Source organism: Acipenser ruthenus, chromosome 14 (assembly GCF_902713425.1).
Source record: "Acipenser ruthenus chromosome 14, fAciRut3.2 maternal haplotype, whole genome shotgun sequence".
NCBI lineage: Eukaryota > Metazoa > Chordata > Actinopteri > Acipenseriformes > Acipenseridae > Acipenser > Acipenser ruthenus.
The window spans coordinates 3238480-3262177 of record NC_081202.1 but is presented as its reverse complement, the minus strand read 5'-3'; the positions used below and the strand labels follow the sequence as shown (position 1 = coordinate 3262177).

The 23698-nt window shown below is 38.8% G+C and overlaps 2 protein-coding genes across 4 annotated transcripts in view; both read left to right on the top strand.

The window, feature by feature from the left end:
• The first annotated feature begins 5470 nt into the window (after positions 1-5470).
• Positions 5471-18729, top strand: LOC117419976 (inner nuclear membrane protein Man1-like). The gene is made up of 13 exons (XM_058985573.1): positions 5471-7028; positions 10991-11031; positions 11252-11321; positions 12459-12535; positions 12630-12709; positions 12805-12950; positions 14021-14122; positions 14328-14430; positions 14811-14989; positions 15190-15271; positions 15668-15773; positions 15864-15942; positions 16297-18729. Exons 1-13 carry the CDS (start codon positions 5573-5575, stop codon positions 16458-16460), a joined length of 2685 nt encoding a protein of 894 aa, XP_058841556.1. The 5' UTR covers positions 5471-5572; the 3' UTR covers positions 16461-18729.
• A 546-nt stretch (positions 18730-19275) lies between these two features.
• Positions 19276-23698, top strand: part of msrb3 (methionine sulfoxide reductase B3) — a 33614-nt gene continuing 29191 nt past the window's right edge. Inside the window, exon 1 of one of the 3 annotated variants that reach the window (XM_034033212.3) lies at positions 19276-19419. In XM_034033212.3, the coding sequence (XP_033889103.2) occupies positions 19338-19419 (82 nt within the window). In that variant the 5' untranslated portion in view covers positions 19276-19337. The remainder of the gene's footprint in view (positions 19420-23698) is intronic. The other 2 variants (XM_034033211.3, XM_034926426.2) reach the window with 2 other exon arrangements.

The following is a 23698-nucleotide window of genomic DNA, read 5'->3' as shown; positions in this document are numbered from 1 at the left end:
TTGAACCAGTGGAAAATCTCCAGGCAGTTGCCTTTCGGGGGATTCTTATATTACCAGTAGAAAATGATACTGACAGCAGTTCAATCAGGGCTGAAGAAAGATAAATCTTTAGAGAAAGTAAAATGGGTAGAAATTAGTTTCGGGAAGCTATTGGCAGATATGAAACTAAACCAGCTTCAAAGCCAGAGCCACCTTGTCAAGGTCTTTACTCCAAAGTGCAAAACTGCACATTTTTATAATAAGAAATTCAACCTGGCAATGTTACAAAACTAGTTATAACTACAACAAGCAAGGTAAGCACGTGATCGAATCCTTAAATGGACCTTCTGAATTGCTTGTAACGATTTTTGTTTTTTATCGACACACGCCTATGCATAAAAAGTCGTATATAACTCAGTCTTTCCTCCAAAGTACGAGAGAGAGAGAGAGAGAGAGAGAGAGAGAGAGAGAGAGAGAGAGAGAGAGAGAGAGAGAGAGAGAGAGAGAGAATTGCTGTGCTAGTCTGAAGCGGTTGCACATTACATCATGAGTTTTATAATTATATATAAACAAACCCAAATGTGATTTTTGCTTCAGTAAACTCCAGGTGGTTCCTACATTGAGAAAGGTTGAGAACCACTTCTCTAAACTTAGGTACCAAGAAAAAACAGAAGCAGCCTAGTGGAGAGGTATGGAACTGCAAGCTAACTTGCTTGGGGTCACTATAAAATTAAAAACAACACATACGCATCAGTACATATAAATGTACCGAAAGGTTTGTGTGATATTAATTATAAAATCACACTCTGCAATAAAATGAGGTTAAGCGGGTTGACAAGACAAGCTGCGTGATTTGTAAGCACATCATAACCAGTGTCAGTTCAGAGGGTTGCAGCACGAGCTTTTTGGCTGACCAGTCGATTTGATTGGCTGTTTGGCTGTGCTCTGACGTACTCATTAATATGCATTTTCACTTGTATTGATGTGATTGGCCAGCTGAGAGGCTCCTTGCAAACCACAGCCCTATGAACTTCACACAACCCTCAACTCAACTGCCAGTGTCAATCACACACTGTCTGAAATAAACCTTGAAGTATCACACTTACTTCAAATGCAAAAGTCAAATACTTTTAAATCACCAGAACAGATATTTAGGGTTTTTGGTTTTCAGGTTTTATTTCTGAGTGCTATATCCACACAACGAAGGATTAGATGCATTGTGTTTTGTGTCAAAGCAACGTGTAAGAGGGCCTAAATAAATAATTATTAGTATAATTGTAACTGTGTTGGGTGCCTCATAGCTGGCTCCGGCCTTGATATACACACATGAGATATGGTGCATTGATGTGGTAAACTTACTTTCAAATCACCCTGTGTGTGTGTGTATATATATATATACACACACACACACTTCTGAACACTCTGACTATTACTCCACTATGTATACATTTTAGTAGTTTGCTGGAGTCACTACAGTGCAAGGCATTTCAAACAAAGGAAGGAAGGGTGTGCTGTAAGGTGCTTGAAAAGTAAACTTTGGTGTGTCAGTTTGCTGTTTGTACTGGACATTGCCATATTTAGGGCCATGGTGAAAAAAACACTTTGAGTTCTTTGCCTAATACTACAAACTTTATGGGAAACAGAACAGAACCAACACAGAACATGTAGGGATAAACAGAACAGAACCAACACAGAACATGTAGGGATAAACAGAACAGAACCAACACAGAACATGTAGGGTTAAACAGAACAGAACTAACACAGAACATGTAGGGATAAACAGAACAGAACTAACACAGAACATGTAGGGTTAAACAGAACAGAACTAACACTGAACATGTAGGGTTAAACAGAACAGAACTAACACAGAACATGTAGGGATAAACAGAACAGAACTAACACAGAACATGTAGGGTTAAACAGAACAGAACCGACACAGAACATGTAGGGTTAAATAGAACAGAACTAACACAGAACATATAGGGTTAAACAGAACAGAACCAACACAGAACATGTAGGGTTAAACAGAACAGAACCAACACAGAACATGTAGGGATAAACAGAACAGAACCAACACAGAACATGTAGGGTTAAACAGAACAGAACCAACACAGAACATGTAGGGTTAAATAGAACAGAACTAACACAGAACATATAGGGTTAAACAGAACAGAACCAACACAGAACATGTAGGGATAAACAGAACAGAACCAACACAGAACATGTAGGGTTAAATAGAACAGAACTAACACAGAACATATAGGGTTAAACAGAACAGAACCAACACAGAACATGTAGGGATAAACAGAACAGAACCAACACAGAACATGTAGGGTTAAACAGAACAGAACTAACACAGAACATGTAGGGATAAACTGAACAGAACCAACACAGAACATGTAGGGTTAAACAGAACAGAACCAACACAGAACATGTAGGGATAAACAGAACAGAACCAACACAGAACATGTAGGGTTAAACAGAACAGAACCAACACAGAACATGTAGGGTTAAATAGAACAGAACTAACACAGAACATATAGGGTTAAACAGAACAGAACCAACACAGAACATGTAGGGATAAACAGAACAGAACCAACACAGAACATGTAGGGTTAAATAGAACAGAACTAACACAGAACATATAGGGTTAAACAGAACAGAACCAACACAGAACATGTAGGGATAAACAGAACAGAACCAACACAGAACATGTAGGGTTAAATAGAACAGAACTAACACAGAACATGTAGGGATTAATAGAATGCATTCCATATTCCAAAGAATCTCCAGAATGTTGCCCAACTCAGGAACAAGTTAGACTTGTGAAATCAGTATTGTTGGTGCAGGCCTACTTGATTTCCAATGTTAGAATACACTTCAAATATATCAAAGTGGCCAGAACTATATGTTTTAGGTAGAGTATATAGAATATTGTATAGGGTGCTGTACGCTACAAGTCTCCACAGTTTCCACACCACAACAGGTCAGAGTGGGGAAATCAGCTTGTAACAATAATTAAACAGTGTAGTGAATGCTAATCTTTATGGGACGTCATTTCCATCTGATGCAAAGACATTTCATATTGTGGTATCACAGCAATGTCAGGTTCTAATATAGACTAAATTGTTGCATATTTTATGAAAGAGCAGTAAATCCATACAAGGGTCATTCCATGCCAACTCATCCAGTGGCGTTACGTTTTCTTGGGGTTTTCAGACACACTGAGTTCAGAGATGATAGCCATGTGACCTTGCAAAGGTCAACCTAAAGTGAGAAAGGGACCAGAAAAATCATCCTGGGTACAATTTAGATGCTACCATCATGTGTTGCACCGTGTTCTACTCGTAATGAATAGGGCTTTTCAGAAACAAAATACTAGGAGCACCCTACTCACTTCTGGCAAATTGCCAGATGAGGGGTAACTGATGAGTTTTATTTGAACATCAGCCTAATATTTGTTTCTGAAAAGCCCTATTCATTACGAGTAGAACGAGGCGCTACATCTAAATTGCGCCCATTTTCTAGTCAAGGTCCCTTTCTCACTTTAGGTTGACCTTTGCAAGGTCAAAGGTCGAATGGGACATTTTTTAAAAACTAATGGCTATCATTTCTGAACTCAGCGTGTCAGAAAACCCCCAGGTGAATTTTTCTAGGAAAATCTGAGACAGACGGGTAAAAGACCATAGTAAAATTAACAAAAAAACATTCTATTACCAGTATTTGTTTATTTAGCAGGTGCCTTTATCCAAGGCGACTTACAGAGACTTGGGTGTGTGAACTATGCATGAGCTGCAGAGCCACTTACAACAACTATGCATCAGCTGCAGAGTCACTTACAACAACGTCTCACCCGAAAGACGGAGCACAAGCAGGTTGGACCGGGAACCTCCTGGTTACAAGCCCTTTTCTTAAGGTACAGCTCTAATGTAGTTTAACTGTTATCACTGTGCAGGATTTCAAACTGCACTCTGCTGTTTAAGTCTTTAATTGTGAATAGGGAATCGAGTGACAGCAAGCCTTTGGGTGTGAGGATTACTGCAGAAACGCACGAGAATCGGTTGCTTTGCAGAACATAGTGGTGTTAATGCCGATTCATGGTGTTAATGGTGGCTGCAGTATGACTCCTCACACCCAGAGGCTTGTCGTCACTCGCTTCCCTATTCCTCATTTTTAAGACTCAGACATAGGCCTATTTGCAGTGATGATCAAGACTTTTTCACCCACAGTAAGGAAATATGTGGCGATTTTTTTTTTTTTAATTGTGGTTTTCCAGACGAGATATCATATAGAAGAGACAAGAATGTAAGTGAATATGCAGTCCATGGCGAGATTCATCCTTCCGTGGACATACATACATACAATGGCTCCTTGTGTTTACTGCTTCTCAGTCTTCTTAATATAGTAAAGGTGACGGGAGCAAGGTCACATGGCTATCATTTCTGAACTCAGTGTGTCTGAAAACCCCAAGAAAACGTAACGCCACTGGTTGAGTTGGCATGGAATGACCCTTGTATGGATTTACTGCTCTTTCATAAAATAGGCAACTATTTAGTCTATATTAGAACTTGACATTGCTGTGATACCACAATATGAAATGTCTTTTCATCAGATGGAAATGACGTCCCTACAATAAAGAAGTGTTTCAAATGTTTGCAATATAAATCTTATTTCAGGTGTCAGGACCCTTTCACTTTAAAGCTTAGGAGGGCACTGTTAAGAATGACATTGGGAATCTAACACTCCATCTTTTTACAAAAGAACCCTGGGAAAGGTTTGAATAAAATCTGTATAGAATATTAAAATATGATGAGACGCCATGGAAAAATTAAACAGTAACAAAAAGCAGCACAATAATAATAATAATAATAATAATAATAATAATAATAATAATAATAATAATAATAATAATAATAATAAGGACTACTGCTAGCTCAAGTATTGTACTGACGCCACGGGAATCGAGACAGAAATCAAATAACGCGCTTAATAATAATGCTGGAGGCCAGCGTCTATTTGGTATAGTGTCTAGCCTGAGCAGCGTGCATTGCGAGTTTGTTGCCTTGTCAAGGTGAGCTGAACAGCTTGATTGAGATGCCTGTGAGAGGGATTCACTAAACTCAGCTCATTAACATCTAAAACAAAGTGTGCGGGAGAGAGCTGCAGTCGGATGTGATTTAAAGATGTAAGCCTCCAGTCTGGTTGAGGATTACAGTACTAATGCGGTTCTTTCTTCTGTAGTCTGACGAGAGCCTTCAACTTAAGCCTTAATGTATCTTTAAAAACTGTAAATAGTTTAACGGTTTTTTTGTATTATTTGTTTTGTTCATTGACAAACAGAATAGTTATAATTGCAACGCAGCGTTTTTAGTGAGACGTTGCAGGATGCAATACACACATTTGGCTGTGCAGACAGTCTGAAGATTTCTTTTTTTTTTTTTTTTGTAAAAGCTCCCGCGGCTCAGCCAGGTGATAAATCTGCAGGTAGGTCGCCCTGCCTCCCTCAGACAGCGTACGTGACTGGAGTGAACGAGTTACTGTCTGGGTCTGGTCCGCTGACGTCACTTCCTGTGCGAGCGAGCGTCGGGTGAAGATGGCGGCGGCGCAGCTAAGCGATGAGGAGCTTTTCTCAGAGTTAAGGCGACTTGGCTTCATCCTAGGCCCGGTTACCGAGAGCACTCGCCCGGTGTACCTGAAAAAACTCAAGAAATTGCGGGAGGAGCAACCGCAGCAGCAGAGGGGGTCACTCGGAACCAGGGCGAGTAAAAGCAGAAACAGCGGGGGTGTCAGTAGCAACAACAACAGCAACACAGCGGCGGGAGCTTCGGGATTCGGAGCCAGGCCAGCCAGCAATGACGTCACCTACCTGAGCGCTGCCAGGAGCCCCGGCAGCCGCCCGGCTCCCAGCGAAAAGAGCTCAAGGGGAGCGGGCAAGCTGTTCCTGGGCTTCAGCTCCGACGAGTCGGACGCGGAAAGCAACCCGAATAAAGGCGGCGGCGGCGGCAGGAGAGAGCGGGGCTCCGGGCATCATTTCCAGCAACAACACAGGCCTACACCCACTAGCGGCAGCAGGAGTCAAGGAGTCGGCGTGAGTAGCAACACCAGTAAACCCTTTAGTAGTGCAGCGCTACTAGACGGGAAGAGAGGCGGAGGGGGTGCTTGGTGGGGGCCAAAGGGTAAATCGGCCACCGGGATCCACCACCTCCTGCATACCGAGCGAGGGGTTTACGGCGAGGAGGATGATGAGGATGATTACGACGAGGAGGACCGGGAGAGAGGCAATCCGACTCTGAATGGCAGCAGGGCGTCTTGTGCCAGCAGCAACAGCAGCCAGCTAGCGGGGGGTTATTCAGACTCTGACGAGGAGGAAGAGGACAAGCCGGGAAAGGAAAGGCACATAGGTCGGCGGCTTGGCCCCAGACGGAGTCTCTCTAAATCAGTGCTGTCTGTTAATAAAAGTGCCAGGGGGGTGGACAGCGGCCAGGAAGGGACAGGAGGCGGTGTAATCATAATAAATGACAAGGCTGCCGCTGAGAGTCTAGACATAGCCAGAGACCGAGAGGGGGAAAAGAAAGACCGCGACGGCTTTGGAATTGGTAGCGGATTGCAGAACCGCAGCAGCTATAGAAGAGAGTCCTGGCTCCTCTCCACCGCCATGGGGGAAGGAACTGCAGACTCCTCGGCTAATAATAACCATGTGAGCAGCAACAACGGCGGGGGCGGCGTTAGCTCTGCGACAAAGGCGAGATATTCCTCTTACAACAGTGTCGCAGCGCCAGTCACCGCTTCCTTGTCTCCTCGGTCGAATCACTCGAACCATACAGACTCGAATCATGCTTACAGCAGAACCGGACCGAAGAAAAAGCTGCCGGAGACCGAAGAGGAACTCTTGCAGCAGTTCAGAAGGGACGAGGTGTCTTCCACGGGGAGATTCAGCGCCCACTACCTGTCCATGTTTCTGCTGACTGCAGCCTGTCTGTTCTTCGTTTTGCTGGGGCTGACTTACCTGGGGATGCGGGGGCATGGAGGTGCAGAAGCAGACATCGTCAGTAAGTAGAAGTCGTCGTCTTTTTACATTTGTTGCTGATTTATATTTTTTCGGACAACCATGTTTTTATTTTTTAAATACAGTATTCATATCAATATGTGCTAATGTGAAATAAAAACAATCTAATTGGAATTAGAGGTATGCTTATCTTAATGCTAGAGAGCTTAATTAGACTATGTAGACTATTTTATTTTTTAAACTGAGTATTTAGGCAGTACATTAATAATTCACAGTATATTATAAGTAGCCTTTTGTACAGATCATTTTTTACGTCCTCTGAAGTCAGCAAAGTGTGTTTGGCCCCATATAGCCTACTATGTTACACTGCCTGATGCACCATACTATGTCGATGTCAAATCTAGTGGAGATATGGCCTCCTTTCCAGTGTACCAGACATTGTAATGAGAAGTCACAGCTTGTCAGTTGAATTTAGGCTGACGAGGTATGGGTCTCTCTGTCTTTTGACAGTCTGTATTCAGCATTTATTTTGATAGACACAAATAAAAAAAATAAAAGCAATCTGCCACTGGAATCACATGGGAGGGGGGGTGGGTGTATGTATGTTGCAAAAAACAGTACACATGCTTCTCTTTTTCCCAGACATGCAAGCCATAATAAATTTAAGGAAGAAACTGGTTTCTGATTTTTATTTATTAAATGTGTAGCCTTGAAGTGGCATGTGCTTCCACCCCCAAACCCACACTAACTTGTTAACCAGCAGTAGCAAAAACAGGTTGGTTGGCTTTAACTCCCAAGTCATTCTTCACTGGAATTGCTTTCACTCTCTTATTGTTTTTACACTTTGTTTGATAAATTAGAAGCTGTGGTTGCCAATAGATGTTATGGTTTTAATACATGCTCTTAAAATAAGCCATGCAAGCAAATTTGAACATATTAAATAGTTTGTGGAAAAATATTCATCAGACACCGCATTGTACACCTCAAGTTCACATGAAACAAGAGGGGGGTTCTTTGCAAGCTGTCCCAAATACAGCTGAAATTGCAATTATAATTACACAAAAAAAAGTTTTCTATTTATCGGTATGCTTTGAAAACAAATGTAAAGTCTTTCCATCCTTAAACCACAGCTTCACTGGGGCAGCAGTGTGGAGTAGTGGTTAGGGCTCTGGACTCTTGACCGGAGGGTCGTGGGTTCAATCCCAGGTGGGGGGACACTGCTGCTGTACCCTTGAGCAAGGTACTTTACCTAGATTGCTCCAGTAAAAACCCAACTGTATAAATGGGTAATTTATGTAAAAATAATGTGTAAAAAATAATGTAATTGTATGTAAAAATAATGTGATATCTTGTAACAATTGTAAGTCGCCATGGATAAGGGCGTCTGCTAAGAAATAAATACTGTTTTATCACAAGGATACAAATCCTTGCCTTGGGATATAGTTGAGGCAGGCGTAATCCCCACTCCGCCCCCCCCTAATATATTTAGGAACTGCTTGACCAATAATTACCAAACAAGATTCTTTAGCATAAGTTATGTATCTTAATCTCGGGTATATGGAAACAGTTTGTCTGTCCGTCCAACTGTCTTCATGTATGTCATTTTTTTGTTCTGTGTATTTGTAGTTGCTATAAGAAATTGTATGCACCAGGGAAACCTTGGAGGAGCTGGTGGTATGCAGCAGCCTTTCGTGATGCCACCAGTCTGGCTGTACCCACATTTTGTTCCCTATTGTCGGCCACTAATGCCCCAGCTAAAAGATAATGCTAAATCAGATCATACTGTACCAGTTCTTCAAAATCCTATAGCATGCATATTTTTATGTATTTAGAGGCATGAAGAGACAATCTGATTGGGACATTGAAAATGTACGTTTTGCCAGCATAATCTGCGCTAAATCCCTACATTGCACAGAAGAAGGCTAACATTTGAAGGAATGTCCGGAATTGGGTCACAAGTTGCCTGTCTTCATTGGCCTTTCTGCCTCTTGATCTTCAGCTTGTCTTTATGCCTCCTGCTGTCTCACTGCATGCAAAAAGACATTTGAATGTATATTTAATACAAACACTTTTTGTGAAGTCAGGAGAGCAGCGATAAAGAGCAACACACACCCTTAAGATCACACCAGTCTGTGGTGTGACGGAGTGGATGATTCCATGTGTAGAAGCTAAATTGCTTAATTTGTGTTAATTGCTAACTCTTGCTTTGTTCTCTCTCTCTCTCTCTCTCTCTCTCTCTCTCTCTCTCTCTCTCTCATATTCATATATATGAGATTTGGGCTGGAGATTATTTAGCTGGAGTTGCCATCTTTGGCGGTGGCAACGTCCTAAGAATATTTAAATAAAAAATAAATAAATAAAGTGTGTGTGTGTGTGCATATATATATATATATATATATATATATATATATATATATATATATATATATATATATATATATATATAAAATGTTATGCAGTTTGCAGAGCCAGGCAAACTGTTGTGCATGAAAATGTTTCCAGTTTCCTAAGGGTGTCTAGAATCATGACATGTGGCATGTCTGGTTTTTTTTTTATTTATTTTTTTATGGTAAATGTAGTTCATAAACTATAATGACAATGTAAATGCACAGTGTGAATTGGATCATACTTTGGGGCAGAAGGAATGGGACGAATATATATATATATATATATATATATATATATATATATATATATATATATATATATATATATATATATATATATATATATATATATAAAACTTTTTTTTTCTAAAATATTCAATTAGCAGTGCTCTACTTTTAATGAGGTTTTTAATTTGAAATGTATTTGCTTACGATTGTAAGTCGCCCTGGATAAGGGCGTCTGCTAAGAAATAAATAATAATAATTAAAGTGAAGTAGATGTGCTTGCTTAATTTTGAATTATTTCCAGGACTGGATTATTGGAAATAATTGACATGTTTTTGGCAAGTCTGGGTGTCTTGTCTGGAAACGCTGGTACTTTGCATGCAGTGTCAAGCACTAGTAAGAGCTCATGGAATACATTTATTGTTTTGAAGTGTGGGAATTGATTTTATTGCTTCCTTATTTATTATCTTTTCATTCTCTTATATAAGAAGCCATAATGGCCTCTGACACATTTCTGCTGTAGGGTCCCTGCGCGAGCTGTGTTGGTGGATTTTCCTTTTCGTGGGGTGGGGTGGATTAACTTGTTGGAGGTGGCTATCTGTAAGTGTTCTGTGTACGTGCTTTGGTCTTATGGATTAGGGTCATGTCCGTCTCCCTGTTGTGTTAAAATGTCTTGGAGAAACATGCTGAGGTGGGGCATCCTGAGTGTGGATGTGTGAAATATTGTCTCAGTTTGAATGCTTGAAACAAAGTGTGTCACATTGTTCACAACTGCTACATTTTATCCTATGTGAGTTGTTTTTGTGGGTTTTTATTTATTTGTTTAAGAACATAATGAACATAAAGTTTACAAACGAGAGGAGGCCATTCAGCCCATCTTGCTTGTTTGGTTGTTAGTAGCTTATTGATCCCAGAATCTCATCAAGCAGCTTCTTGAAGGATCCCAGGGTGTCAGCTTCAACAACATTACTGGGGAGTTGGTTCCAGACCCTCACAATTCTCTGTGTAAAAAATGTGCCTCCTATTTTCTGTTCTGAATGCCCCTTTATCTAATCTCCATTTGTGACCCCTGGTGTTTGTTTGTTTGTTTTATTTATTTATTTATTTATTTATTTATTTATTTATTTATTTATTTAATACAATTTTAAAAAGTCCAAACTCTTAACACAGCATTTATCACCCTTTTATCAATCTGTGTGCTGTATTTCTAATTGAACATCGTAGCGGTGTTTCTTCTCAATCTTTAAGACACTATCGGAGCACAATGATGGTGGAATTTGGAGCAAGTTTCCCCAAGTAATGGAAAACTGGTATTTGTTGTGTGTGTAACTTCAATTTTGTGAGCCTCTGTCATTTGAATAATTTATGCTTTTTTGTTTTTTTTCTTCTCCAGTTAGGAGCCATCCATTTGGCAGTGACTTTGATGCTCAGTATGTAAGTATCTGCCTGTCTATGTATTGCACTGTAGTTCTTTTGTTGGGTTTTAATAATAGATGTTGGTAATACCTATTTAGCCCATTTTATGACAAGCAAGGTTTCCAAACTGGTGGTATACAATGTAGGCTAAACCAAACAAGACCTGATTTCTGAGGAGACTGGATGCACAGAATAGTGAACTATATAAATTGATTTTTGTCTTCTCCCTCTCCTTTAGGAAGATGAAGAAAGGTCACAAATCCTGAACATTTTACTTCAACTACATGACCACCTGGCACAAATAGCAGGTATAGTTCTACAGTCTCAGTGTTCCTTTCTGGTTTAATTTAATAGCACACCTCCCTTGTGGCATTTCAGTTGGCCAGATTCTCATAAATGATAACCACAAAATAATCGTGCTTTCCGATTGCATGTGCTACAACAGGGTTCTCCCCAGGCATTTTCATGGCTGTTGCCGCCCGTCTTGCAGATGTTACTGTGCCTCTTTATCAATAAGGATTGATTGCGCTGCTAGCAGACTAGATCACTTGCACATTGCTGGGTGAAAAAAAAAATCTTGGAACCACATGACAGCTGTGTTGCGTCTTGACACTACATTTAACCAATCAGAGTTGAAGCGGTGAGTTTTCTTTGATAGTGGGTATGATATGGTGGGGGGGGGGGGGTGAGGGGTGGAAATGGCTTTTTTACAGCAAGGAATTGGGTGGTATGATGTGCAAGCTCTGCCAGAAACACAAAAAAGATTGTAAAGGATCAGGGGGTGAATGGAGCAGTGTAGCCTGTGTACGAATTAGAGTGGATTATTATTCATGATTCAATTTCTTCTTATTTTTATTCAAATTCTTTGTCTTATTATTTATTTAAGGTAAGACCATTTTATTTTTTGTTAAAAGGGCTCCCGGCTATAATGCTCTGCCACCCAGCCTTACCTAATACCTGGGGAGAACCCTGTATAAAGTCCTTAGCAAGTCGATCAACCAGTGTTTGCATATGGACATCCTGCAAACCAGATAAATAATCGTTTTCAATATTTTATTTAGAAACTAAAGAAATATACAACAAAGTACTTGCACAGTCATTACAAAAAATGAGTACAGAATCATCAGAATGTGAAACTGTTTTAGGATGTGTCTTGGAATGCTCACGCTACATAGTTGGTAGAGATTCAATTTCCGTTTTCAATCCAGCACTTGTTTTGGGGGGGGGGGGGAATAATAAGCATTCAGTTCTAATAAATGGTTGCAGGCTCTCTGTTCTAAACGGTTTGTATTTCATAAAACACTGGCTTATTCTGCTTTGGTTTACAGTTATTGCATTATGCTATTTGACTGTACTGAGATACTGAAACACATGGTTCATGTGTAATTTTGTAGACCTTTTACAACAGCATCAGCAGCAGGATATAATATTTGTTACATCTGCAGGTGAACATGACTGTGGTGATCATTTCCATGAGAAGAACAGAAGTCTTTCTGTCCAGGAAGCATCAGAACTTTTAATAGTACGTGTTCATATTTATTTGTTTGTTAACTCAAATTTCAACTTTCAAATCTTACTCTAAATGAACTCTGTTCTCCTCCCTCTCTTTCTCCTAGACTTCTAATCCTAGTTATGAAGAGAAAGTTTCCACTGCACTCGAGTGGATTCTCAGAAGTGGAGAAGATGTAGGGATAAGGTGAGCTTAAAGTATATTAAACATGATATGAAAACTTGATTTTGAAAAAAAAAAAACTACTAAATGTTAATATTTCACCTTGTTTTGTGTTAAAGGTTGATTGGCAGTGATCCTAAAGAGGAAGTAAATGAAGTTTCAGAGATCAAATATCTGGAGTCCACTCATCCCAACATGTCCTTTATCTGCCGTTTTCAACGTGCTTTTGTTACGGTCATCAACAGAATGCTAATTTTTCTCATAGGTTTGTATAAAGTTGAACACAGTTATTTTAAACTTAGTATCCTGAATTCTGTCATGCAAAAGGTATTACTATTTTTACACGAGTGACCACCTGCTCTGCTTGTGCTTACAGTATATGTAAAACAGCTTAAGGTATCTCGCACACCTTGACAAGCACCATATAGATATTCTGCATCAATACCTTGCATAGACTGAAGCTGCATATTGCTATTCTGATTTTATACTGGCATCTAAAAATTCATTTTTTGCAACAATTTTTGAAACATAGCTGCTATTCCTTAAAAGGAAAAACTCCAGACTCCTATTGCATAGCAGTTCAATGCATTCCAGGTTTCCCTGCAAGCCTGTACAAAAGGTGCATGCTGCATCCGATGGATTAAACTTAAATTGTAGAATTATACAGCATAAATTGCTGAATATAATTTTGTTCAGGAGAATGTCCTGAACAAATGCACAGTACGTGGGTCGTTTTTTATTCATCATATATTATTGGCTTTGAACAAAAAGTTGTTTTCAGAAGCTTTATTTATTTATTTTGTTTTGAAATATTTCCTTTTGACACCCTACTTTGATATGTGATATCGCCTGAAACTGTGTGATAAGTTAAACGTCTCTAGCTTTAAACCTGTTATGCAAAATATTGTGTTAGCATTTTGGAAATACATGTTCACAGCAAAGTCAATTTTTCTTATCTATTTTAAAGACATGCTCTTTCTGCTTTATATAAATATTTAGGCTTCCTGCACCTTTTCTTAAAGGATGAATTTCTGAAGAAGTGGTTTTAGAAAGGACCACAGTAATGTACTTGCTCTCAGTTGAGGAGTGTGCAGAAATTACTTAAAAGCAGAGACCGGTCATTGAGGATGTGATTTTCCTATACTTTGCGAGTGTGTGTGTGGAAATAAAGCCAGGTTAAACTCAATTTAACCAGCCACTCAAGTTTCCAGGTTCCTGAAATCTATGTATGCTGATTTGTGAGCATGCTAGATTGTCATACCTCTTAACAACGTATCTCTTTTTTTATAGAGCTTTCCTTTCTATAATTATACATGTGTCTTGTCGTTGCTGCAGGTATTGGAATTGTGTGGGGTGTTCTGTGGTACATGAAGTATCGCTGGAGGAAGGAAGAGGAAGAGACCAGACAGATGTATGACATGGTGGAAAAAATCATAGGTAATGCTGTGAATCCTTTTATTGATTTTAAAACCTACATTAATGACATTACTATTGCTAACAAATGGGGACACAATTTGTAAACATGCAATATGTTAATTGTGTAGTGACTGGGTTGACATATTTGCATACCAATATAATGAAACCTAACAATTATCAGCAGAGGTGGGTCTCATTTTTGTGGTAACTTTCCTTCACCCAATAGATGCATTAAAAAGTCATAATGAAGCTTGCCAGGAAAGCAAAGACTTGCAGCCCTATCTACCAATTCCACATGTGCGAGACTCCTTGGTGCAGCCTCAGGCCAGGTATGTATTTATAAACAAGGTTCTGTACTTGAATCAATGCAGTAACGTACAGACTCAGAATCCTTGCTTGATCTCTGATATTGACATGAGCATTTAAAATAGCTTGGTTCACAGCTGTATTCTATGATTCTCTAAATAAAGTTCCATTACAGGTGTTAAATAAAAATGACCTGTTTCACTGCCACACAGTCTCCTGTCATATCAATTATACAGATGTCAGTACATGTAATTGGCATTTCCCCTTACATTATTCCCCTGTGTATGCTTTGTTTTTTTTCTCACAACACGAGTATGATATTCAGTCAGCATAAATATATATTTTGTATGTTTGACATAATTTGTAGAAATTAATGATTTTTTTCTAATGAAAATTATTTCAGGAAGAAAATGAAAAAAGTATGGGACAGAGCAGTTAATTTCCTCGCCACAAACGAATCTCGTATTCGAACCGAAATACAGAGACTAGGAGGGGAAGACTTCCTGGTTTGGAGATGGACCCAGCCATCATCTCCCTGTGATAAAATATCTATTATGCCATCCAAAGTATGGCAGGGAAAAGGTAACTCTTTCTCTTTATGGCAATATCATATGTTTATTAAAGGGGTAGAGAGGGGGTATCCAGTGAAATTGGGGGTGGTGTTTGGATTAGATCAGATATTAGTATTGCATATAATTCACCGTAATCATGCTTTCTAATGAGCAAACCTTCAATGTGAAATGTGCTATAATGCTAGCTTCCCCTTTTTACTTTTTCACCAGCTTTCCCCCTTGACAAAAGAAACTCTCCACCTAACAGTTTAACACCTTGTTTAAAGATCCGCAACATGTTTGACCCAGTAATGTGAGTATAACACGGCAGTGATGTCAATGTAGTTTTACTAAGTGATTATTTCTACTTGTTTAAGACTCGTACTAAGCCTACACTTTTCTTTCCAGTCTCTTGTTCTTCTGAAAAATGGCTCTTTGTCTACCTTCGGGTACTTGGTAATATTTTTTTTGCCGACAAGCTTGCCTCTCGTAAGGGCATACGCCCAACATTTTAACTGTTTGGTTTCTGGAGAAGCAAAGAGCACCAAGCACTGAACCAAGTAATCCTGTTTCAGTGTAAAATTACACATGGGGGTGGGCACTGCAGCTTTAACTAGCTAGACTTGTCCACAATGGCTGTTAATTAAAATACTTCATGTTTATGTGGTTCGGTGCTTGCAGTACCCATATATGTGAGTCTCCATTACAGGGAAGTTGGAGAGGATTGGCATTTGGCAATTCATGAAGCCATCCTAGAGAAGTGCAGTGATAATGACGGAATTGTTCACATTGCTGTAGACAAGAACTCACGCGAGGTTGGTTTTGACATTTTTTTAAAGTATGTGTTCTCATTTTTTGTGATGTTACCTCTGAAGTATAACACCATGTACCTTGTCCGTTTTCAGGGATGTGTATATGTGAAATGTCTCTCTGCAGAATATGCTGGCAAGGCTTTTAAGGCATTGCATGGCTCTTGGTTTGATGGTAAGATTTTGAACTATTAGATGTAAATGGCATTATTGCTCATATACAAGTTTGTTAAACATGACATTGTTAATTTAATATAGTGGTGCTTTGGTTAACTAATTTAATGCAGTATTAGAATCCTATTTACAGACCCTTGACTGTACAGTGCTGTCTGACATCTTTAGTGTTGACTTACAGACTTGTTCAAATGAGAAATACAAGCATGAACTGGGGGTGGGGGGGTCTTTTAAAACAAGATTGTTTATTAGCAGTGTGTGTAAGCATGTGTGTCTTATTTTTTTATTTTTTATTTTTAATTTAGATAGCCACAATTTTGAAGTTTGTTCACTAGTTCTTTCCTTTTCTTTACAGGAAAGCTAGTAACAGTGAAGTACCTCCGACTAGACCGATACCACCAGCGTTTTCCCCTGGCCCTGACCTGCAACACTCCTCTTAAAGCGTCTAACATGCACATGAACACAATGTCTCGCCTGCGTCTGCGCACTGGCACAGTGAACTCCCAGGGACGCTCCTGAGAGTCTCCCTCTGCCTCTGAGTTGCCACTGTACGTAGCATTTGGGATACTCCTGTGCAGATGCCGTCTTCCTTTTTAACCTCTTCTGTTTGGTTTTCTATGTAAACATTTCATTTATAAATAAAGACCTTGGGGGCCATTTAAGGAAGCTGGAGAAAGTGTTGTGGGTGTTCGGTAGCATCCGAGGAGGCGGCTTAAGAATTGAGCAGTCAAAACAACAAAAGCAAAGTACTTCATGTAATCTTAATTAAAAGAAGGGCTGGAATACATATTTGGTCGTTATAGAAGCTCTGCATGAAGGACTTATTTCTATTTTTTTTTTTTTTTTTTTTGCTTGATGCAGTGGATATATCTGAAAATAAGTAGTCTTTTGTTTTAATACAAATAAAAATCCTCATCTGAAGATTACCAAGGAGATACAAGGCTTCTAATTATAATTGCACATTTTTGGAAATTGGCCCCAGATTAACAAAGTATTTGTCAGCCTCTGGGTTGCTTTTTAGCTGCATGAACTGTTTAAAATATTGCCCCTATTTAAGCTTTTAAGTGTATGATTATGTGGTTATTTATTATTTCCTACAAGATGTTTGGGGTGATGTAATCCCCCATAGTAGTGTAAGTGTGACAAAAAAAGGCATGCACAACCACTTCGACGGGTGCTGAAGTATATAAATGTAGATGATGATGATGGTGCTGACAGCAGTAGCTTTTCGTCAAATGTTTGTATAAAAGCAAACATAAGCTTCCTGTTTTCTGATCTGTAAATTTAAATCCTACAGGCAGCACCAGTATACAGAGGTGGAGGACATGAGATGATACAGTACACATAAATGGCTGTAGGAGGGGAGGGGCTCCTCTGTTTAGTAATACAGTAGAACTAAGTTACAGAAATGAGCAATAATACAAATGGTTGCTGGACCTTGAACAGTTTTGCTGGCTAACTTTCCATTCATTAACTGCCACAGAGATCACATTACAGTTTTTCTTTATTCCATTTTGGATACAGATGACCACTACCAACATGCAGTATGTACTATAATTTATTTTAAATAACCTATTTCAAACCACATGCAGGTATAACTATAAATGACTGGAACACAAACAAAAATAATAACCTTGACCCACTGTATTGGCACACTATATATTTTTTTATTTTTCAACTTGAAAGAAGCTGAACATGTATTAATTCTCAAAACTGCAAGAAAGGAGCACTTCCCTTAACTATTTAATTGAAGTAACAAGAGAAAGAACAAGTGAAATCCGATCTGTTTGAGGTCAAATGAGGTTAGCTGGAGAATTCAGTTGAACTTATATTGTAATTGGCAAGGTTATGTATTATGTTTTATTGTAAATCCTGTAACCAAATACTATGATGCAGATGAGAACGAGAGGGTATATATTAATCAGATAAGCTTATGGTCACTGTTTATAAACATACTGTGTAGTTTATGCTGGGTGTTTTGCAGCACGAAGTTGTACAGACAGTGCACATTTTAAATGTAAGAAACCTGATGCACACTCCCCACAGCAAAGAACCTTACTGTGCCTTAACTATTGTGCTTTTTTTATTGGCACTGCATTTCTTGAGAAAGTATTTGGGTTTATAAACTGTTGGACGGTGAAACTTTTAATCTGTTGTGTTCATTGCACAGAGCTAATACTATGTAAAAGAAATTCTAGCAAGGAATCTTGCTGTATTTTGTGTGCATCATGGTAATGTTTATATTTTTATATGTTTTGGCCTGACTGGTGCACCTGAATTTTTTATAACCTATTGCAAGAGTGAATGTAAACAAGTTGATGTGGTATTTTCCAAAGGTGATGCTTGATTTAGCTGCATCTTTCCATTTATTTTTTTCCTGCTTCTGATGTATGTTATGTAAACACTGTACACTTATATAATTGTAACATGTACTATTATGCAGCTTATTTTCCATAAACTGTTAAGTTGACCAATATCCCTACCTGCAAGACAGATGGGAAGGTGTATGATATCCAGACATTTAAAGTTCAGATGTTTTAATGTAATTAAACTTTGTCACTTGTCTTGTAAAAACAACTCTAATTAATTAAAGGTTTATTAGGGGTTTTTAATGGGGAGTCATGTATTAAAGATTTTAAAATGGATCTATGGTTTATTATAAAAGTTTCACTGAAATGCTGTCAGTTCAAAGTTTAATTCACCTTTGAAGAAGGGAAGGTGTTCAGAGCCTTTAAAATAGCAATCTGGATTTCTCACAGTCCAAGGATCTTATGTATGTTTTTTTGCTTTGTGTGTTTTTATGCAAGCATAGGCAGTAATTAGTGTAAGAATATTGTTAAAGCATAGACACACTGAAGAACTGTACATAGTATTTACCATATATTCCCTGCGGAGTATGGCAGTGTTTACCTATGCTTCTGTATGTGTATTTGGAGATTATCACAACATCCTGACCTTTTGATGTTTCTTTAGGGGAGGGTTTGGGATACTTGGATGGATGAGAACCCCTATATCACTTCCAGGAATCGTTAGACTGTTACCTTCACCTGCTTCAATACTTCAGTAGAGGAAGTGGGGAGTCAATAGTTTGTTTTTTATGGAAGCAGGACACGTGCGATGGCAGAAGCATTTATAGAAAAGCATAATAAAACCTCTGTTTCGGGGCAACAGAATTCATAACCATACCTTAAACCACAAATCAATGAAATTCATAGTGTTACAGTGTGGAGTGTGCCCATCGTCCCAGGCCCTGGCACGACAATGCTGCCAGCCTTGGCAGGATCCTGCTCTTGCTCATATAAGGATATATGGCTTACCCTAGCAGAGGAATTTCCCAGAACCCTTTTCGCATTACCCAAGCGGCACGGAGAGAGCCCATTTCAGTTTGACGGTGTAATGATTCGTCGCAGAAACAGTCACCATAATTTATTTTTAATTAGCTTCAGCGTCTTGCTTTTATCTGTACCGCTTACAAAAGGTAAGCCCCGACACTTATATTTTTAGAAAGGATAGCAAAGAACAAACCCAAAAAAGGGCTCGTTCGGGGATTCAGCCGTAGAAAGAGTTGCTAATTTGTATTTCTAGAGCTTTCCTGGTACTGTACTGACGGGTGCGCAGATACAGTTTGGTACTTTTTAGAATTGTCCTACAGAATATTTTCTGTTTGTAAATATATGGTTCAGCTCAAAGTGCAGCAGAACTAGTTTGCTTTTGTATAGTGGATTGATATTGTATATATACATGACAGAGTGATATAGTGTTGTGTGTTGCAGGTAATAACGCAATGTTGAATATATAAGCACCGGCTACATCATTTGTTAATGTCGTTTTACTAAATGATTCACGTTTGAACTTCATTCCAGTTGCAATGCTTAGTACGTTAGTCTAGCACTTAATGCTTGTATGCAAATATAATTTGTACGGCACAAACTCAGCTGCAGTACGAGTCTCTGTCAAAAATAAAATCTAGTGTCATATTTTGTGGAAATGAAGTCGGTCTACGAGTTAAATTAACGTTATGCAACCAGGCTGTTTTCGCTTAGGCGTTTGTTGTCAAGCACAACATGGTGGCTGCGAAAGAAAACCAGCGGTGAGGGGATCAGCGCTTTAGACTTGTTTATTGTAAGGTGACATGTGACCCGAGTCGTATAGCCAACAAGGCTATACACTCAGTATCATCTTCATCAAAGATAAAAAATATTCATCGCACGTAATGCCTAAATCCCAATACAAGAGGGAGGAATAATGCATACGACTGAGTCTGTTCCAATCCTAGCAATTCAGTATTATATATATATATATATATATATATATATATATATTTGGGGTTTGGACACATGGAGAAGAATCTCTTCCAGTTTCATAAAATGGCAAATGAAATACACAGTAATATTAAGGTGGACCTTCGATGGACAAGGAAAGAAATAGAATTTTTAGATACCATAGTAAAACTTGAAGAAGGTTCAATTGAGACTGACCTCTTCTGTAAACCTACTGACATGCACCAGTATTTACACATGTCCTCTGCACATCCGATACACACTAAAAGGGCAATCCCAAAGGGTCTAGGAATAAGAATACGAAGAATATGCTCAAAAGAAAGTGACTATGTAAAACAAAGAAATGTATTAAAAACAAATCTTAAAAAAAGAGGATACAAAGAAAGAATTATAGAAATGGAGTTAAGAAAAGTGGATAAACTAAAAAGAGATGATCTATTAGATTATAAAAATAGAGATAAAAAGGTCAAAAGAGTCCCATTAATAATGACTTACTCTAAACTTTTGCCCAATATTTCTAAAATAGTTTGGAAACACTTGCGGATTCTACATAATTCAGAAAAATTAAAAAAAGTATTTCTTAAGACCCCAGTTGTAGCATTCAAAAGAGAAGCTAATTTAGGTGATATTTTAGTTCACAGTAAACATAAAAGAATAATTGACAAAATAGGTTCTACGAACATGTGCACTAGTAGATGTAAAGTGTGTAAATACATAGACAAAAGTAAAAAATATAATTAAACATAAGAACACCACATATCCACTAAAAACTAATATCTACTGTAAAAATAGCAATGTTGTTTATGGAATAGCCTGTGAAAAATGTGATGAAATCAAATATGTTGGAGAGACTGGAACTACTTTATATAAAAGAATTCAGAACCACCTTTCATTAATTAGAAATAAAAAAATGAATGAACCAATAGTACAGCACTTCACCAGTCAGGGACATGACATAAATGATGTAAAGTTTGTAGTATTAGAACAGCTCAAATTAGACAATGCGACATATAGAAGAATAAAAGAAAGTAAATGGATAAATAGACTGAACACGATTATGCCAGCGGGACTCAACAGAAAAGAATTAACTAATTCACTTCAATAAATATATAACATTTAAATAAATAAACAAAATTCATTCAAAAGTTGTGCATGCTGATGCGCTGGGGAGGCCAAATCTAGACTGATCCTCAGAGCCAGCATCACATGATATAATAAAAATATAAGTTTATATAAAGTGGTGTTAATTAGAATTAATACAGATTCAAAGATATAAGTAAAAATGTTGTCACAATATATAGAACACCATTACATCATGTAAGAATAAATCATGGATTTGAATGTAAACAATAACAAGTAGTTGTCATGCCGTCAAAAACCTATAAATACCTCAAATGTTTTGATTCAAACACAGGCTCCCTTGAGAAAGATATGTACAACATATCGAAACGTTGGGCAGCTGGCTCTTTGAGCTAAATATATATATATATATATATATATATATATATATATATATATATATATATAATATACAGCTCTGGAAAAAATTAAGAGACCACTGCAAAATTATCAGTTTCTCTGGTTTTACTATTTATAGGTATGTGTTTGGGTAAAATGAACATTTTTGTTTTATTCTATAAACTACTGACAACATTTCTACCAAATTCCAAATAAAAATATTGTCATTTAGAGCATTTATTTGCAGAAAATGACAACTGGTCAAAATAACAAAAAAGATGCAGTGTTGTCAGACCTCGAATAATGCAAAGAAAATAAGTTCATATTCATTTTTAAACAACACAATACTAATGTTTTAACTTAGGAAGAGTTCAGTAATCAATATTTGGTGGAATAACCCTGATTTTCAAGCACAGTTTTCATGCGTCTTGGCATGCTCTCCACCAGTCTTTCACATTGATGTTGGGTGACTTTATGCCACTCCTGGCGCAAAAATTCAAGCAGCTCGGCTTTGTTTGATGGCTTGTGACCATCCATCTTCCTCTTGATCACATTCCAGAGGTTTTCAATGGGGTTCAGGTCTGGAGATTGGGCTGGCCATGACAGGGTCTTGATCTGGTGGTCCTCCATCCACACCTTGATTGACCTGGCTGTGTGGCATGGAGCATTGTCCTGCTGGAAAAACCAATCCTCAGAGTTGGGGAACATTGTCAGAGCAGAAGGAAGCAAGTTTTCTTCCAGGACAACCTTGTACTTGGCTTGATTCATGCGTCCTTCACAAAGACAAATCTGCCCGATTCCAGCCTTGCTGAAGCACCCCCAGATGAGTCCAATTTTCAGCTTTGCCCAACACCTGATCGTCTAATGGTTAGACGGAGACCTGGAGAGGCCTACAAGCCACAGTGTCTCGCACCCACTGTGAAATGTGGTGGAGGATCGGTGATGATCTGGGGGTGCTTCAGCAAGGCTGGAATCAGGCAGCTTTGGCATGAATCAAGCCAAGTACAAGGTTGTCCTGGAAGAAAACTTGCTTCCTTCTGCTCTGACAATGTTCCCCAACTCTGAGGATTGGTTTTTCCAGCAGGACAGTGCTCCATGCCACACAGCCAGGTCAATCAAGGTGTGGATGGAGGACCACCAGATCAAGACCCTGTCATGGCCAGCCCAATCCCACCTCAGCCACTGACTCATTGTGTGACCCTGAGCAAGTCACTTAACCTCCTTGTGCTCCGTCTTTCGGGTGAGACGTTGTTGTAAGTGACTCTGCAGCTGATGGATAGTTCACACACCCTAGTCTCTGTAAATCGCCTTGGATAAAGGCGTCTTCTAAATAAACAAATAATAATCCTTGCCATCTGAAGTGCACACTACTAATTTATAATCTTTCTTTAATTTAAAAGCAAGAACAATCAACACATCAAGTCTGGTAAGCAGTTCACGCTGTGGATCAAGTTTCTGTATCAATCAAGAATGAAATACTTTATTTTAAATGTGCATTGTTTTCCAGTGCACATAAGGACGCAGACAGCCACTGAGGGCTTTAGCAAAAGTGGTTCTGGTATTAATGTGAGCTGTTCAGGCCAGACAATGAGGCACATCACTGCACGTGGATCCTGTAAATCTTCTGGCTGTTGATATCAGCAGGCTGAGCTATTTCTGGTGACACTGGTCTAGATCAGCTGTGTGATGCAGAGTGCCATGGTTGTTACCTGTTAGAAGCGGTTCTGCTTTTATTGTGCTCAGAACCTGTGTTTCTTTGCTTGTTTTCAATTGAGGGTGTGCAGATATTTCCAAACGTTGCAGAGAGTTGTGAGGTTTACATTGCATTCAGTCTACTGGTTCATAAGTGATTGCATGCCAGAGAAAGCAAAGAGGCAAAGATGGAGCCAGACTCCTTAGACCAGTTCTGCCAGGGCAAAGAGCTCAATTGTATACATGCATGCAGTGTCCAGGATCGTTCTGTTTGTGCAGCTTGCAACATTTGAGCTTAAGATCAGCTAGCTGTTAACTAGTTTGCAG

What these genes read in the sequence shown, in the direction of transcription:
- LOC117419976 (XM_058985573.1), top strand. Translation starts at nt 5,573, where the DNA reads ATGGCGGCGGCGCAGCTAAGCGATGAGGAGCTTTTCTCAGAGTTAAGG. An exon ending in TAGACAAGAACTCACGCGAG is followed by an intron (nt 15,774 to 15,863) that starts GTTGGTTTTGAC and finishes GTCCGTTTTCAG; the next exon opens with GGATGTGTATATGTGAAATG. An exon ending in GCATGGCTCTTGGTTTGATG is followed by an intron (nt 15,943 to 16,296) that starts GTAAGATTTTGA and finishes TTTTCTTTACAG; the next exon opens with GAAAGCTAGTAACAGTGAAG.